The sequence below is a fragment of the Ambystoma mexicanum genome, chromosome 14 (genome assembly GCF_040938575.1).
Source record: "Ambystoma mexicanum isolate Mex_15411 chromosome 14, UKY_AmexF1_1, whole genome shotgun sequence".
NCBI classification, from domain to species: Eukaryota; Metazoa; Chordata; class Amphibia; order Caudata; family Ambystomatidae; genus Ambystoma; species Ambystoma mexicanum.
The window spans coordinates 81,901,532-81,914,008 of record NC_090940.1 but is presented as its reverse complement, the minus strand read 5'-3'; the positions used below and the strand labels follow the sequence as shown (position 1 = coordinate 81,914,008).

General features: G+C 46.7%; 1 protein-coding gene across 1 annotated transcript in view; it reads right to left on the bottom strand.

Moving 5' to 3' along the window:
* The window catches only part of FAM98B (family with sequence similarity 98 member B), a 308,354-nt gene that overhangs the window by 56,724 nt on the left and 239,153 nt on the right, over nt 1-12,477 (bottom strand). Inside the window, exon 6 of the mRNA XM_069638554.1 lies at nt 3,795-3,911. Within this exon, the coding sequence (XP_069494655.1) occupies nt 3,795-3,911 (117 nt within the window). The remainder of the gene's footprint in view (nt 1-3,794; nt 3,912-12,477) is intronic.

Genomic DNA, 12,477 nt, shown 5'->3' with positions numbered 1-12,477 from the left:
GATCTCCGTTCCTGGAAGCCGTGTAACCCTCTGTACGTACGAACCCTGTCAGAGCGCTGCTGATATTGGGTGTACGATTTGGGCGTGGTCTTTGTAAGGATGGATAAAGACTTGGCCGTTTGTGAGCTGTTTTTTTTCTTTTTGTCTAGTTCTTTGTCCGTGGAGGAGTGGAAATGGCTGCCCCCTCCCCCCCCCCGAACGGTAGATCTAATATGTGTTCCTGTATGTCAGGGTTGAATTTTGTTGCCCAGAGCCAGGCTGTCCTTCTCATGTCAGATGCAACAGCCAGAAGTGTCATTATGGGCCACGGTGAATTCCATGAAGTCCTGCGCCACCAGCTTGGCCTCGGCTAGCCCCGCCTTAAAATGTGATTGGTACTGAGCAGGGAGTTCTGGGAGGAAGTCTGCAATTTCCCGCCATAATTCTCGGTTGACGGCAGCCAGCATGGCATCGGTGTTGGCCTGATGAAGATGCAAGGACGCGTTGGAATAGAGCTTCTAGCCATACGCCTCCAAGATCTTCTACTTGCCTAGCAGCGCCACAGAGGAGGAGGGGGCGGAGGACGACTGAGGTTTGGAGTATAGTGATGCTGCAGCGATCACAGAGGAGTGTGGCTGAGGATGGGCCAAGAGCAAGAGTGTATCCCCCTCCAATTGCCTGTACTTGGTGTCCAGGCGTCGATTGACCGGCTGGGCCGAGTGGGTTTTGAGCCAGCCTTTCTTGGCCAAGCTGGCAGAAGGGTGTCACGTGAGGACTTCCGCCAGAACTCCCTCTGCCAGCTGCTCGACCTCAGTTTGGGGTAGGCCCAGATACTCTGCCAGCCCAGCAAGATGTTCGTGGAAGGTCCTGGCTGAGGATGGCGTGTCCGGATACTCCTCATCCTCCTCCTCCTCGTCTGTATCCGGCGGGTCAGGGGGAGGAGTAGTAGTTGGTGCCGAAGGCTGGGGTACAGGGACCGCGACTGGAGGCTGAGGAGGAGGCTGGTACGGAACCGCCGGTGGAGGCATTGGTGGTGCCGCTAGCATTGCAAGGAGGATTTCCCTGACTGCGTCTGAGGATAACCCCCATCCAAGGAGACTTCATGAGGCCGAGGAATCTCTCGAAGAAAGCCTCTTCACTGGCTGAAGAGGTGGTAGGGGGTGCTGGCGGGATAGCGGGGAGATGCTGAATACCCTGCCCATATGGACGTAAAGGAACGCTGCCCTGCGTAAAAGGAGGGAAAGGCCGTAGGCCACGTACCTGGTTGAGGCCAGTCCCACCTTGACACTCGTTCTTCGCCAAATTCCTGGAATGGCGTCGGACGGGTGCCTCGGTCTGGCGCGGCGGCCATCTTGTCGAGCTGCCTGCCACATGCCTGTGACGTGTTGCTCGGCCCGCTGGGCCCGTCCCCCTGCAGGACTCTTTCGTGTGGATCACAAGGGCTACTCTGCTCCTCAGGCCTAGGCCAGATAGGTGCGACACCCTCGACCCGGGGGTCAGTAGGGCTGCGTTTAGGTGCCCTCTCAGACCTATTTACAGTACTAGGGCGTAGCCCCTCAGCCATGATGCTGATACAAGGGCAGAGTCCCTCGGGTGAGGACCCGGTAAAAGAACCTTCTGGTCCCTCAACACTGTCACTGGGAGGATCCGAGGATCCCTCTGCCCGAAGACCGGTAGCTGCAGCAGCCTCGGAGCACGTGCTGGTAGAAGGAGTCCCTGGGAAGGAATCTCCCTTGCGGGGTCGGTGGAGAATATTGGCCCTACCTTGGGCTTGGTTCGATATTTGACGAATTTCTTGAGGTCCTCTGGAGGCGACTTCTGGAAGAGATCCCTCCACCTGGCCAGTCTGTTCCTCAGCGCTTTCGAGGACTGCGAGCCACACGCTGAACAAGCTTGCAAACCGTGGTCTGGGCCAAGGCAACGTAGGCAGAGGGCGTGGGGGTCTGAAGTTGGGAAGAGCCTGCTGCAGGATGGACACCTGCTGAATCCTGTGGAAGTCGACATGCGCCGGGGAGGAGCGGGGAGCCCGAGGTCAGAGTACCTGAATGATAAAAAGACAAAAAAAGACAAAGAGCAGAAGTATCCGCTTGTGGAATTACATGGCCGAAGCCAAACCCAGGAGTGCTGGTGAATTCGGCCCGTTCCCGTCGATGGGAAAAGGGGACTGAGGTGTGGCACCTGAGGACGGAGTCAGGGCAGCGCATGCTCCCTGGGCCGCACCCCTGCATGCCTCTAAATGTAAAGGGGGATGGTTTTTTCTGGTGAAAAAACTTCTGTCTCCTGTCCTTGGAAGGGACACCCATGCAGTATGGAGAAAAGGGGATGGGACGTAAGAGTATGCAAAGTTTCAATTAATTCAATTTAATTACATACACACAGTATATATGACACCAGCGAAATCACATATGATAAACTCCTCGCTATCACATGAATGTTCACGATGTAAGGCAGGTTCATCAGGTTTCTGGCATATGATTTGGGGATGTCTGGTGATAAGATACTGGCAGGAGGTGGTGATGCACCTTAATGCTTTATTGGGTAGTAATTATATACGCACCCACGCTGTGGGTTTATGGGGATTGCTTTCCAGGAAGAAGCGACATAAAACAAAATAGAATAGCCAACCGGGATATCATGGAAGTGCTCCGAGGGACCAGCAATAAGGCAGTGGCTTCAAGATGTACAGCGACGGGGCTTGGCATAACTGAAATATTTAAAACAGAGACACGGAGGGGGAAGGAAGAGCCGAAGTGGATTGGGAACAATTGCTAAATGAACTGGCTTCCTCTCCGGACTTAAAGCTACCTTGAGGTGGTTGGACATTGGGACTGTGGAGATATGCAACAGAGGAGGGGACAAGGATCATTTCTGTGCTGTGTTGGGTGGGTACGGGAGGAAGCAACTAATTGTAGGGAACTAAACCAACTGCAAATTCCGGGGATGTAGATGGGAGGGTGGAAGGAAGGGTTTCTAGAGACGAGGGAGGGTGCCCAAGGTGGGAGGTGGATATGTGTGCATTGTTGGGGAAGTGTATGCTGGATTTTAGGATCCAGGGAGATTGTTTGTGCTGCTTGGTCCTGGTATGTTAAAAAAATGGAATAAAAAGATTTTAAAAATACAAAACAAAAAAATAAATACACCAAAGATAACACTTTACAGCTCATGCACTAAGAGATAACAAAAGGTAACTACTCGAAGTGTGCCTCAGGACTACGCATTTAGACACATTTGTTCTCCCCTTATCTGAACCTGCCATTCCTCTACGGCTGCTTCAGAGGTGCGTCTTACGTTCCCACAGCATGGGCATGCGATAGCTCCTTGAGATGCATGATCATGCCATCTGCCCATTTTAGCCCAAACATGGTTTGATAATGGTGTATTAAGAACCAGAGGTGGGGCATTTTCCACTGGTGGGTGTCAATGTGCATAAAGCAACCAATGGAGAAAAAGAGCTAACTCAGTGGGCTAAGCAATGTTTGTAGGCAGAGGTCACAAGTCATCCTAATACATAAAAAAGGCCAAGGCACACTTTGGCTTGTGAAGTGTGCTACATCAATGGACACTATACAATATATTCCCAGCAAAGTGACTGACTTATTACAAAATTACCCAACAATTGAGTTTTCCAGAGATGAACAGTGTATACTCAATGTCTACTAGGGTGTTAATGGAACTCCTTCAGTAGAAGAAAAAAAAAACAAGCATATAGATTTCTCCATTTTACAAAGCTACATATTTAACAGGATGAGCCCCATTAGTTCCCAGGGTGAGAACTTCGAAAAGATTTCAGAACTGTGGTAAGCGAGAAGACCTACCGTTGCTCGGTCTGACCACCCAAATGACTGCACACTGACGTCCAACCTCTTCACCAGCATTCTGCGACGGCATTCATATTCGCTCGAAAGGACTGCATTGATCTTTTCCAGCCGTGCCTGCATGAAGACATAGGCAGTGTTACAAATGTGTTGAAACGACACAGTTAGCTCTGTAGCAAGCCTGCACATTGACGGCTTGGATTTTAGTGAGTGAATCAACAAAGTAAGCTACACTCTGGCTCTCTCAGACTGACTCAACCTGGGACCATACTTGAAAGTGTATCAGGACATTACATGGAATCCTCGAAAGGATGGATTTGTGTTGCCCTATGCCCAACAATCAAAAACATAACCAGCATCCCTGCGTTCAAGGGATCCCTCAAGAATCTGACAGCAAAGCTCTAGCGCTCCAATGACGATCAGGAGGAATTGTCCTGAATCCAATGGAGTCATCACAGATTCACCGGCGGTAGCCTCCTCCCACGTGGCCAGGGGCCGGCAGCCGCTTCCTGACCCTGAGAGCGGCTATTCGAGCGAGGATCACATGGGAGGGGATAGCCACCAGGGAGATGTCATGGCTTAAATGGATAAGGCGCAGTACCCCCATTTGCCCACAAGGAAAACTCCCTGTTTCCCCAGACCCTGATGGCCTATTGCCATACGCCTGTTTCCCCCTATGAGAAAAGTAAGGAAACCTTTTTCCAGCACCCTTTAGGCCAAACTTCCAACCCTGACCTAAAGAGTAAAAAAGAAATAAAAAAAAAACATTTCAATTATGGTATTCCTTCAGGTAAAACTGATTTTCCATTCAAGTTCATTAAGAAAGACTTTTCAAGAATCATACATCAGAAACCATCAGTGGTCTTCAATTCCCATAACCACTCAAGTACTGGGGCAAGGAAGAGGAGGGAATTGATACTGAACAGCAAATGTAGTGAACGTGCTAATCATTAGATAGAAACACCTGTGCACGGGACCTTTAAAAATGGTCATCACCCTGAGAGGAGGGACTCAGGAGAAGAAGTGATTGCTCAAGGAAAAGCAGACGGAGGCTGGAAGCACGAGCCGGTGAACAGAAGCTGGAGGTGCTAGGCGGTATGGCGAGGTGAAAGGGCTAACCAGCAGAGAAGAAGGCAAGAAGCATGGTGTGAGCGAGGAGGGCAGAGGGGATTACAGGAACATCAAGAGGGTCCCTGGGCATCCTGCAGCCAAGAGAAGCAGCACCGTTTTTACCGGGAGCCAGAGAGAAGCCAGCGTGCAGGAGCAGAGTTGCGAGGGTGCCTGGAGAGACATCAGAGCAGCGCAGAGTGGTCAACTGGCGGTGAAGGTACGCTGCAGCAGCCTGAGGAACCTTGGAAATGCTGCAAACTGCTTGGGAGTCTGCCAAAGCAGAGTGGGGAGCCGGGGAGTTTCAGCAACCGCGCTGAAGAGAATTAGAATGTTGGGATGTTACAAAGTGAAACAGCCGACAATTCATGAACATTGTGAGATTGCAGAAAGCAAAGTAAAAGTGAGAAATGTTTATCATGTAGATATACCAAGGTGTAGAGCGGCAGTTGAATGCTTTCTCACTAGTTCCCGCCCCCTCACCACTGACATATTGGAACACTAGACAAAGGGATATGGCTGGGACCCCTTGTGTAATCCAACTACCACATTGAGTGCATGACAGATGTTATGCACTCCGACAGCCATACAGAACGTACCCTTGCACTGAAAGTGTGGAAGGATGCCACATGGATGTTTGTCAGTACGCACCTATGGACATCATGGAGCGTTAAGTGAAATCGGACGAGGGCAGAGTGATGTCATGAAGAAGATATATGAACCTATGCTAAAACTATATTAAGAGTGACGATGTAACGGACGCATCAAGAGACATATGTACCTAAAACTAAAGCAATCATGGATATAAAGAAGAATGAAGTAGCTTACTGGTTAATAACTGTACAAAGGCAATAACGCATGATGGATGAGACCAACAGAAGCTTGCTATACATGAATATATAATGTGGCAAGGACGGCCATGCTAGGACAATGGACACTGGCTCATGTCGAATTCAAGCAGACTAGAGAGCACAGCCTTTGAATGAACAAGGTTTCGCCCTAACTCATCAGTAATTTAAGACAAAAATTGACAAAACACATCTGCGTCTAGTTTTTCTGCAACACAAGCTTCTCAGTCACTCAGTGGCCTTAGGAGGATTAGATTTATCAGAAAGACACGGATAGAGTGATTTTCTTACTATACTGTAGGGGTGTCACTGTATTAGTTTTATGGCGGTACGAGAAGCTTCTTTACAAATGACGGTATATCATGGTTATCGCGGTATAGCAGGTGGAGTTAACTAATGCTAACAAATATTTTCTTTAAAAGTTTATACATTGTCAGATTTATCATCACAAAGAAAACCAGGCACCCAGGGTCAGAATTGGGCTTTTCAACATACTTGCCACTGAAATGCCACCCCTTGCTCCCACCACACAACACACACATGTGGAGGAGGGGGAGGGGGGAGCACTGCTGCGACTGGCAAAGCAAACCTAATAGCTTTTCTTAAGTGGTAATTTAGGCTTTTAGCTCCCCCAGTGGCTACTGGTGAAGATGGACATGTTGCCATCTTGATAATCTGCATGCCACAGATCAATGGAGGCTGATGGTAGTGTGCGCATACACACACACACACGCACTCTCTCTTTACGTTACAGCCTTTAGTTTACTTGCGGGTCAAAAGATGTTCAGTAATCACAGACATGTTACCCTTTGGTGTGGCAGCAGGGAATACCCACAGAGATGAGTGAATTTCGCGGTGTGGCTTATTATATGTAAATTCAATGATAGAACCAGCAAAATCCCCCATTGTAATATGTTTAGAAAACATTATCTATAATAAATATATAAACCCCAAAGTCGCCTACCCAAAGTAAATCCTTTTCATTCTTGGCACTGTATTTATTCTTCCTATTGCTAACTTATTGATTTTGTGTCTGGCACGTGTGGTTTACGGAATGGCTTTAAAAACTGCTCCAACTGAAACTGCTTGTACCAAAAAAAAGAACTTTTTCTCTTACATTGCCTTTTTGCATTTGAAGAGCTTTAATTTATCATTAAGTCAATGCTTTTTAGTTAACTTACGAATATGCAGGCAGGATTTTCCAGCTGTAGCAAGGTAGCATTTTTAAACGTGCACATATTTAGCTGATCCTCCAGGAATCCAAGGAGGCTGCAGAATTGGTCTTTCATGGCGCTCACTCGTTGATCGCCTTGAATGAAAGAGTGACTAGTGGAAGTATTATAATGCACATTTTGAGCAATGAGCTTGCTGCTGAGTCACAGGTCATCGCTTTGAAAATTGGCCTCGACTGGCATTTTTTTGGAACCACATGGCATGGGCATCATGACCCCTCGCTCCGACAAAAAGTTTGTTTTGACAACTCTTTATCCCATAAAGGGAGAAAAGTCACTCATGTGCGGTCTGAAAGCCCATGTCATTGTGTTCTTTTGTCAAAATGTCATAGCCAACACAGACACACCGAAAGGTTGCATAGTGATCTAATCACTATAGCTTGTTTACCATCTGCCTAGTGTATTATGAAGGTCTGATGTCGGAGTCACCACTGGCCACAAAAAATACTTTGAAAAGGACAAAGTTAAAATACATATCGGCACAAATATGGCCTAGACCACCACCTCACCACAGCCCCATCATTACCGTTTTCCCCAGATCTAAGTTCATTAGGACCCTTGTGATGCGAGTTCAGAGGGAGGAATGCTTCCATGGGTGGTGTCACAAACTGAGAATAGACCTAAGAAATATTTTACCCCCATTGCTCTGGATACTTCAAATTGAATGTAGAATCTGTCCTGCCTGCTTGAGCGCAGTGCCATATGCAGAAGGCAGGTAGGTGAAGGATCAAGCGAAGCAACAACTCTAGTGCCAATGTGCAAATCTACACAGGAGGACAGTGGGGTGCAGTTTATTTACTAGCAGAAAGCACCGATATGCCCAGTGTTCACACGGTCTACAGCAGGGTCGGACAGGGGCATAACATTGACTCAGGCACCAACATAAAAGTGGCCCACAGTTGCAAATGGGAACACTGTTTGAATAGTACCCAAGGGGGAGATGTTTGATAAAATGTGATGCAAATTGTACATTTAAAAGAATATTTATTCAGCAACAGTGGTGAAAACTATCAGCCGCATAGTGAAGTCACTCATCAAACTGGCCCACTTTGGCCAAAAAAGTGACCCACTTTGACCCAAAAAACAGGCCCACATAAGCATTTTGTGTTTTTGGTTCGGCCATGGGCCTATTGCCCTAAAGACCAGTCCATGCCTGGTCTACAGAGCTAAAGTTGTTTGTGGACATGCATCAGAAGGGCATCTAGTTCACCCACCCTTTGAATTCTGGGATGTGTAGTTCCCCATCTTTCAAATTGGTGGGAAAACTACAAATCCCAGAATTCTAAGCTAAAACAGAACTGGATGGCTATCCGATCCATGACCATGAGAAACCCAAGTTCCTTGAATATAAACCTTGGGGAGAGTAATTCGATATGCATGACTTCACTGGCCGTCCATTTTTTTACAATTTGCACAGCCAGAGCAAGAGCGGTTCCAATGTGCGTTTGCTCAGTGTAGTAGGACCTTAACTTACTGAACTAATGGCACATGATGCCGGGCCAGTCTGAATCGATACATTTCTGCTCCTGCTGGCTGAGTAGTTGCTAAGCAAAGTGCTCCTGTCTCCACTGTTTTGCAAGTCACTGAACGTTTTATTAAATTTGTGCTCACTTTCAGTTCAGGCCCTCAGCTCACCCTTGTGATGTCTCTGTGGTTTTGCTAATTGCAAATTGAAAATCGGGACAATCACCATAGAAGATCTGACCTGTAGCACGGAGCAGGAGGACTGTGTGACAATGTTTAAGATCTGTATTCTGCCTTTCAAACAAATAATGCCTGAAACAAAATAACTTTGTTCTAGTTTGCCCATGAAATCCAGGTCTGTCGGAGTCTATGAACTGGAGTCTCCGGTATGCTTATAGAGCCAGTCAGTCAGCTCATCATTACCAGCTTTGCATGGGGAACACAAAGGTTCAGGCACTGAGCAGCTTTCAACACAATTTGCGCAAAATTGGCTGATCTTTGACCCCTTCTGATCAAAGAGAAAGAGTGGTCATAGCAGCAAAGGTGCATTTATTAATGTGGCCTCACTTTCCCTATGCTCTTGTCTACCAAACAAGGCCCTCTTGGCAGATGGCACATCCAACAGTGCAAGACCAGGACTGTGCAGCACTTGCTTATTGCAGCCTTTCCAAATCAGATTGAAAAACACAAACAACGGTATAAATGTTATACCGGTATAAACAACGTGACTGTTATTATTGTTGAATTAAGTTGTTCATGGTATCTTTAACGTTATACCGTTACATCCCTACTATACTGCAAGTGGAAGAAGACAAAAACCCTCCTCACTCTCTGTTCTCAGGTACTGTTTAACAGGGAGTATGGAGTGGTAACGTATATCCCACAGAGCACCTCTTTCTGGCTATCCACTGTTTCATAGTATCAGATATTTGTGAAGACTGTCCTGAAGAAAGTGGTTATATCAACACTGAACCACTGAAACTGGTAGAAGGTGGTTGCTACATATAGAAGGCTAAAGTCTGCCTTCCCATATTTTTTGAGAAACTTGCATCTCTCCATACTCCCTGTTAAGAAACAGTACCTAAGAACAGAGAGTGAGGAGGTTTTTTGTCTTCTTCCCCTTCCCAATAGGAGTTGCTAATTTAAGTAACATTTTCCTACCTTTGGGGGTCTTCTTGTAATCTAAAGTAACCGAGGTTCACTCGGAAGGTATATGGGCTATTAAATTGTTATGTACCCATAATATCTTACTGAGCACATGCCATAGGTGTTTTCCTTTGCTTTCAAAACAAAAAAAACTTTTCTTCTGCCTATGTACTCACACACATGGGAGACAGTGGCCTAGAACAGACCAGGTTGAATATTTGTCCAGAGCTTTGACCATTTTTACAACTTGCTGTTGAGAGATAAAAAAAATATGTCTTTTCCTTTCTTTTACTGTCTGTCAAATTCAAGCAAGCTTCTACCAAGGCTGCAGAATCAGGATACGCTGGAAATACAGCTCAAGTGCAAAACAGCGATGTGTCGAGGTTGGCCTAGGATCAAGGATATTATTTTAAGGAATAGTTGTAAGTCACAAGGGGAGTTACACGGATAAGCCCTGAATGTGAGACATTCCTCAGATTAAGGAAGAAGAAAACCTCTGCAACAGCCAAAGTATTGACAATTAAAAGTGTATGAAGTCTATGCAAGGTAGCGTGAGCAAGTCTCTAGAGGCCAAGAGGAGCAAAAGCACCCTGCATAAATGAATCAAATAGCAGTAAATAGGAGGTTGAAATGGACAATTCGTGGTCTCTTCACGTGTGACGCATTAGGTGAAGACAAGGGCTATTCATTTAGATCCTCAGACAAAGAAAGTGGTGTGCTCACACTCCCTCAAATGTTCCAGGACAGTGAGCAGGCTACAAGGTCAACTACAGACGGAAGACTTTGGCTTATTGCCAACCGATGAGGAATGATGGATTAATGGGGGAACAGGGAGTAATCTGACGCAATTCAAAGCACCTAGGTTTCGTTTCACGTACATGCTGCTAAAGAGCCGAAAGTCCAAGGTTGGGATAGGATGCCAAACAATCTGTGGCTCTAAGGAGCAACCTAACATACAATGTTGCATAGCCCAATCCACTGCAATTTTGTCTGCTATAATCAGGACTATACGTATTTAGAGGTAGTTCAAGGAGTGTCCTACAGATAAGGGGCAGCCAATGATATATTCATTCTTATTTGTTCTAGATGTATACATGTTCCCTTAAAGAATCCCTTCCTTCGATAGGTTTTATGATTTGCCACGCAAGATGACATCATAGATGGCGCATATTTGGGGTTCCTTTATGTAGTCAAGTTAATGTGTGAGTGTGCATGCATCAGTCTGATGCCTGTCAATTCCCCCTGCTTTAGTAATGAGAATAAAGTACCACACTTTTCCATATTCATGGAGTCTGTCCGGTTGTTTGGTCTGAGATCTTTATTTGTAATTCCATCTAGCACAAGAGAAGGCAAGAACAATTTTCTACTTGAATATTAAAGAGGACCTGTAAAGCATTTGTAAGTGCAAAGAGAAGACCTGGCAGGAGAATACCCCAGGCATTTGAGAGTGCAACAGGAGTCCTGGCAGTGAAGTATACTGGGTCACTTTTCCATTGGTGCCTACGCCAATTTCAGGCCCCAGTCCAACCCTGTGTGGCACCTCGTTTATTTGGTCATTAATAACAGTGTGTACTGTACCTGTTAACAACCCCACTCCACCTCCTGCGAGTGTGGCCTGTGCTGCTCTGCCACGAGTACCACTTGGAGTGCCTGGTGAGCTTAAGGGAAATCACTTGTAGTCCTAGTACCCGAGTCAGGATTATATACCAGAGGACCTTTACCACAGGGCTTTAAGACAAGTCTTCCCAACCCCTGCCGGCTCCCTAAAACCAATGTAGGGTGATATAACGCTGAGGGTACAAATGGGGTGCTTAAGAAGGACCCTTGGTACTGGGAGTCTTAAGGGAGAACGAGGAACCTTTACTCATGAGGTGTGAAAGGGAATGCAATTGCAGAGGGAATTCAATAGAAGTCATTCAGACCACCAAAAATAGGTCAGTTAACAAAATCAACATGGGGGGATAAAAAACAAAAAATTAGGGCCTCTAAAAAGTGACCCCTAGAATTTCCAAAATGGAAATTGTGTTAACACTATGCCTGCATGCATCAGCGGACGAAGAAGCAGATGTCCCTCGCTTACAGGTCCCCAAAGAATCTCCATGCAGAATCAACCAGAGAATCTTCATCCCAGGACATCAGGCAAGCGCCCTGGTTCCATCTGCCCCAACTGGGAAGCGCAAGGGGCTGGTGCTGCTTTCAATCCTGCAAACGCACCACCAAACTACTCTCGCGGCTGGCCCCTGTCCAGTGTGACTGCACCCTTTCTTCCTCTGGGTCCTTCCAAGTTCAGAAGGCAAAATCTGTGCCCTCAAACGTGGAAATCCTAGAATCATTCATCTTTGGGTCATCCCTGGAACTCTTATTTGTCGCTGAAAGTCATGCATAGCAACCGCCAATGGAAACCAACAACCGCCTGCTGCAGAACTGCTTTTCGGTCTCAGGATATTGCTCTGAATAATCAGACATTGCTGTTGAGTGTTTTCTTAGTTTATTCACCTCTGCACCCCTTTATTGCCAAGGGTTCCTGTGAGACCAGTTAAGCCAAACTGCTCCTTGGGACATCACACAAAGGGAACACTTTCCCCCCCCAAACACTGCCCCAAATCGACAAAATGTATCTCCCTTGGTCCCTTCAAACTTGGTGGACTAGATTTAAAAAATACATTTTTTTTTTAAAAAACAGTTACGTACATGTCAGGGAATTCGTCCCCACGGCACAAGGGGGAAACCACCTCCTTTGGGTCAAGGGAGGTGTGCATGCTATGCAATATCTTCTCTAGGGCACAGGGCAAGAGGGATCCCATTGGGGGAGGCCCCCGTCTGGGGACAAGTACTGCTAAAGCAGGCATTCCTTTTCACCTCTCTTCCCTGCAAACTCCCAAGCAT